Source organism: Microtus ochrogaster, chromosome 18 (genome assembly GCF_000317375.1).
Source record: "Microtus ochrogaster isolate Prairie Vole_2 chromosome 18, MicOch1.0, whole genome shotgun sequence".
Classification (NCBI taxonomy): Eukaryota; Metazoa; Chordata; class Mammalia; order Rodentia; family Cricetidae; genus Microtus; species Microtus ochrogaster.
This window is the reverse complement of record NC_022020.1, coordinates 42835751-42841197: the sequence shown is the minus strand read 5'-3', so window position 1 is coordinate 42841197 and position 5447 is coordinate 42835751. Positions and strand designations below refer to the sequence as shown.

The 5447-nt window shown below is 45.5% G+C and overlaps 1 protein-coding gene across 1 annotated transcript in view; it reads right to left on the bottom strand.

Moving 5' to 3' along the window:
- Positions 1-5447, bottom strand: part of Gramd2b (GRAM domain containing 2B) — a 62241-nt gene that overhangs the window by 6235 nt on the left and 50559 nt on the right. The window contains exons 7-11 of the mRNA XM_005356119.3: positions 5119-5190; positions 4944-5024; positions 2046-2157; positions 1420-1542; positions 564-651 (exon numbers count right to left, since the gene is read on the bottom strand). Of these exons, the coding sequence (XP_005356176.1) occupies positions 564-651; positions 1420-1542; positions 2046-2157; positions 4944-5024; positions 5119-5190 (476 nt within the window). The remainder of the gene's footprint in view (positions 1-563; positions 652-1419; positions 1543-2045; positions 2158-4943; positions 5025-5118; positions 5191-5447) is intronic.

Below are 5447 nucleotides of genomic sequence, written 5' to 3'. Positions count from 1 at the left end.
TTTAGCACTCTCTTTTTCTGGTCCAGGAGCCTGAGCAGAGAGCAGCAAACTCTGTTCCCTGGAGAGTCCCAAATTCCTTGCTTTAATGGGCACCAGATGAACGTATCTACCCCCCTCTGGTATGAAAGACATTCTAGACCTAAACTGGCTCTTCTCAGAAAAGCAATTGGTTGGAGATTGGAAGCTGATTGAAATGCTAAAAAAATGTCTGCAACTAAGTTGTCAGTAAAATCCTGAAGATATTTTGGCTTCAGTTCAGAGGAAGTTGAACACCCAGAACAATAAATAAGCAGAACAAAGATGCTTCGGGAGTTACTGACTGTGGCTCAATCCTCGGTTCTGTGGCTGATTGAGCACACTGATTCTGAAAAGCTAACCTAAGCCTGAGGGGGAGGGGGGCATTAAAAAAACATCCGAGAAGGAAACGGAAACTGCCAAGAAAAATATGTGGGTTGTGTGGGCACCAGTGGGATTCACAATGACTCTTGGCAATGTGAAGAGATTATTCATCGGCAAAACAGGATCATTTGCATAAACCACTTCGAGTAAACACATCTACTTACATAACTGCATAGAATATAAGAATGTGGCGGAGAGTTGGGCATTTCTGAGACTTGACGCTATGCAAGACACCGATAGCTTCTGACGGGCCTGTTGAGGGGAACCAAAAGAGCAACAATTTAGCACCCCAGTATACTTCTTTCACTTAACAGTATTTCAACAGGGAAGAGGTACTTGAGATAGGTTCATTCCCAGGTGGAAGGGAAGTTTAGTAGAAGCCTCCTCCTCGGTATTTTAACCAGTAGGTTCATTTTTTTTTTCCCCAAGTCATTTTATCTAGTAATATATATTTGACAGGCTTCCTCCTGCCAAGTATTGAATTGGGTGGTGGTGGGGTCAATGTTACAATGTAACACCATTATTATTATTATTACTATTATTATAGTTAATAAGTAAGAAACAAGCCAGTGCCGGGCGGTGGTGGCGCACGCCTTTAATCCCAGCACTCGGGAGGCAGAGGCAGGCGGATCTCTGTGAGTTCGAGACCAGCCTGGTCTACAAGAGCTAGTTCCAGGACAGGCTCCAAAGCCACAGAGAAACCCTGTCTCGAAAAACAAAACAAAACAAAACAAAACAAAAAAAAAAACAAAAACAAGCCAGTAACGAGTTTTACCATTAACTTTTGGTTCATAATCTCCAAGTATTGAGATTAATGCGGCAACTTCCACCGTGACCCCTGGTAAGGTCCAGAACCAGGAACTAACTATTATTGAATTAGTAAGTGGGATTTGACATGCAGAGACCAAAAGGAGGAAGGAAGCGAGGGATCCTGGGAGCAACCATGGTGTGAAAGAAGCACTTGGGCTCTTTACTGGCTACCAACAGAAGTCGCTTTCCCGTCCAAACCCTGCTCCTCACCATGCGCAGGCAGGCTCTTGGCTTTCCCATCTGGCGCTCTGTTCCCGTGCGCATCTGTCCGAGGTGGTTTTGCTTCGCCCTTGGTGACGTTCAGAACTGTCTGGGACTCGGTCACGTGGAAGTCTGTCAAGAAAATGAAGCGAGGTCAGTTTGCTCCCCAATATATTTAAAAATCCTGGGATCAGCTACAAAACCCGTGATTCCTTTATCTACACGACGGTCACGTTGTGAAGCTCTCATGAGTGGGATGTGGGGCCTGAAGACCGAAACACAGAGTTCACCAGGAAATAAAATGATGCAGGGTCACGGGGTCGGCATCCACAGGTACAAAGTATACAATAGTCTCCTATTTATTACTAAGTCTGACATAGGAGAGGAACCTCACGCTGATCTCTGTTAGCCACCCTAGCTTATCAGCCTAAGAGATGTTTGTCAAATATGGACAAAAGAGATGGATTTTGCCACAGAGGAAATTCTCTTCCTTAGGATCCCTCTCCCCAGATTTCCTTTGCAACCATTAACTAGGAAGAGAAGGGGGGGAGGGCCTGGTTTTGCGTTTTGAAGAAGGCGAGGGAAGGGTGTTTTGCGGGGCATGGAACTTGAATCGGGACACAATTTCCCCAGACCTCGGGAGTTCTCGGACTCTGGAGTCTGGGAGCCGGAGCTGCTGTATCCTTCCATGTCTTGCCTTCGTCTTCGAACCACTCCATCCAAGTCTGAGAATTCATCATTGAAATCCTGAGGGGAGACAGGCAAGCCTTTGTAAACTCCAGCAGCCTTGCTTAGGCCTGACCCATAAAATATGGAAATGAAGCATGGGTTACCACACCCACTAGGATTTTCCTAACTAACTAACCAGGGAGTATCTGATTACGGAAACTGAGACTCTTCTGCATGGTTTGAATTCTATTAACAAATAGCACACGGCTGGGTAGAAACAAGTACCTAGAGAAAGCACTGGATGGCTGGTGAGAGACAGAGAAGCATCTCAGGAGCACTGAGCCCCGAAGAATCTGACTGCGGCAGACAGCACGAGAGAAGAAGAGTGGACAGACAGCTTAAACCCATTCAAATATGTAGACAAAAGTATTGCAAATTATAATTTAAAAAAAATGACAGTGGGCGCAGGAAAGAAAAAAAAAATCACGGCCGGCAAATCAGGGAAAAGAGGTTGCAACCTTTAAAGTTAGATCCGATCAGGGTTGGCTATGGTCCAGGGGACAGGAAGGGGACAGGGAGAAAAGGTCACCCAGCAGAGGCGTTTTAATTTGTATTCTACTGGCTTCCCTGAAGTGTTTAAGACTAAGGAGACGCTTGGTGTTCCCAGCTGGCCCTGGCAAAAGCAGAATTAGGCTGAGCTCTTAACAGTTTAGTGGCCAACTGAGGAAATACTCATTTGGTAAGCAAACAAGCATCTTTTGTGTTTGAGTTTGCTGTCTTTGGGTCACCTCAACATTCATTAGATTCCTTACAATGATGTATAGGGAAAAGGAAAGTTGAAAATTTGATTAATTTATACTTAATTTAGCTCTTGGAGACAGGGTCTCCATCTATATCAGGCTGGTCTCAAAGTCTCAATGTAAACTGAGAATGACCTTTAACCTTGGACCCTCCTGCCTCAACCCCTACCCGTAGGAGCCGCTATGCCTGCTTTGTTTGGTGCTGGGGACAGATTCCACGGCTTTGTGCTACAGCCCAGTTTGAAAAGTGAAGAACCCGAGTCTCTTCAACTTAATCATGTAGACTCATTGTGCATGGGGCAGCGTGCAAAACGCCTGGCACACAGGGATCCAGTGACTCGCCTACCCATGCGGCGAGGCTAGCATTTCAGTGGATGAAAGAAGTGGCTCAGACGGGAAGGAACTTGCCTGAGGATAGACCCCAGCTGGGTGGGCTCAGGCTGGACACCGTGTTTGCTGGATTCTAAGGCATCTTGTGTGTACTTGGTACCGCCCAGGGCTGTGGATCATCACGATGACTGAAGAGGATGGAAATCCCCCCTAACTTGAGAAGCCTCAGGAAATGCAGTCATGGGACACATAGCCTCTTGTGTTTGTTTTTGTCATAACGATATTAAGATCCATCCGTGTGGTAGTATGTAACAGCACTTCAGTTCCTTTTCCCGAGGGGTAATACTCCACTGTATACTATATTAAAGACATTCCGTTACAGGGTTTTGTCCTACTTTGGGGCTATTATGAAAAATACTGCTCTAAACATTCCTTTTTGCTTTTGAGACAAGATTTTGCTATGTATTTTTTTTTTTATTTGAGACAGGGTTTCTCCGTAGTTTTTGGTTCCTGTCCTGGAACTAGCTCTTGTAGACCAGGCTGGCCTCAAACTCATAGAGATCCGCCTGTCTCTGCCTCCCGAGTGCTGGGATTAGAGGCGTGCGCCACCACCGCCCGCTTTGCTATGTATTTCTAGCATGGCTTATGTAGCCCGGTCTAGCCTAAAACTCACAGCAATCCTCTTGTTTTAGCTCCCCAAGTACTGGGATTACAGGTGTATGCCACCACATCAAGATAAAACTTTACTGTTCAATTTTTTACGTGAACATGTTTTAATTACTAGATTTTCAAAATGCAAAAGAAGATTCCTAGATGTTGAAACTATGGTTTTTTTATTTTTATTTTTACTTTTTAAAGACAGGGTTTCTCTGTATAGCTCTGGCCGGAACTCACTCTGTAGACCAAGCTGGCCTCAAACTCGGAGATCCACCTGCCTCTGTTCCTGAGTGGTGGGATTAAAGGAGTGTGCCACCACCACCTAGCTGAAACTATGGGTTTGTATTGCTTGACTCCAGGCAAACATTTATCAATAATCAGTGTGGGGTCAATGGTTTATACGATCTTGTTAGACCTCTCTCGGAAAAACAAAATTCTATTATTGATCCGTATCGTGTACAAATGGGAGATACCACGGGAGGTTTCGCAGTGGTGTACGAAGTCCAAGAGAACCCTAACAGCTCTACCTGCCATCTGAGCATAACAGCTTTGCCTGGTCATTTCTGATTTTGCCTCATTTTTCCGAAGTTGAAGTCTCTGAAGGCAAGAACTGGTTCTAATTTTCCCTGGTTTCTGATAGTGTACACAGTATGGTACCCTGCACAGACCTTTGTGAGCTGAGCCTGCCTCAAAGAGATGTGTGAGTCTCTTTAAAGGAGCATTGTGTCTGGAACGTGGCTTAGTAGAGAGTGCTTGGCCAGTATGCGTGAGGCCCTGGGTCTGACCCCCAGCACCACACACAACAAAGCTGATAAGCAAACGAAGCAAGGCCTTATGCACCTCCAGTCTCGTGACCACATTTCTTCTCTGTATAGAACAACCTGTAGATTACTAGAAAAAAAAGTTAGTGGCCTCCTCTGGCTCCTCTGCTTCTGGGGAGACAAGCTGTGCTCTGCAGCTGTCTCCAACTAAACTGCTCAGGAGTTCTTCCAAGCCCTGACTTGTGTGGTGTGAGCACAGGGCAGCTGTGGCTCCATCCTTGGCTCATGTATTTAGATCACTCTCGGGGCAGCTTACCAGAGGCAGAGACGAAGGGCGAACTGTCTCGAAACTATTTCCAATAGAAGACGGGTTGGGGCTGTTACCGACACTGGTGTTCTGAAAGCGTAGGAACAAAATGAAAACCCAGATCAACCACAGACGTTAAGAAATACTGAAGAAAGAAGGCATAGAGTTCTGACGTCACACGTACCTCCAAATGTCCGCACACAGATTTGAGCAGTTTGTATGTTGAGTCTCTGGAGAGCAGGGAAACGAATATGTACTGGAACATGAAGTACAATCAAGAGTTTAGAGTTCGAAACATACTCGTCACGTAGGGTTTGTGTTTTTTTTTAAATTTTTAATTTTTTAATGATTTAACTTTATTTTATGTGCATTGGTGTGAAGGTGTCAGATCTCATGGAGCTGCATTTTCAGACAGTTGTGAGCTGCCATGTGGGTGCTGGGAATTGAACCCGGGTCCTCTGGAAGAGCAGTCAGTGCTCTTAACCGCTGAGCCATCTCCCCAGCCCTTCTTAT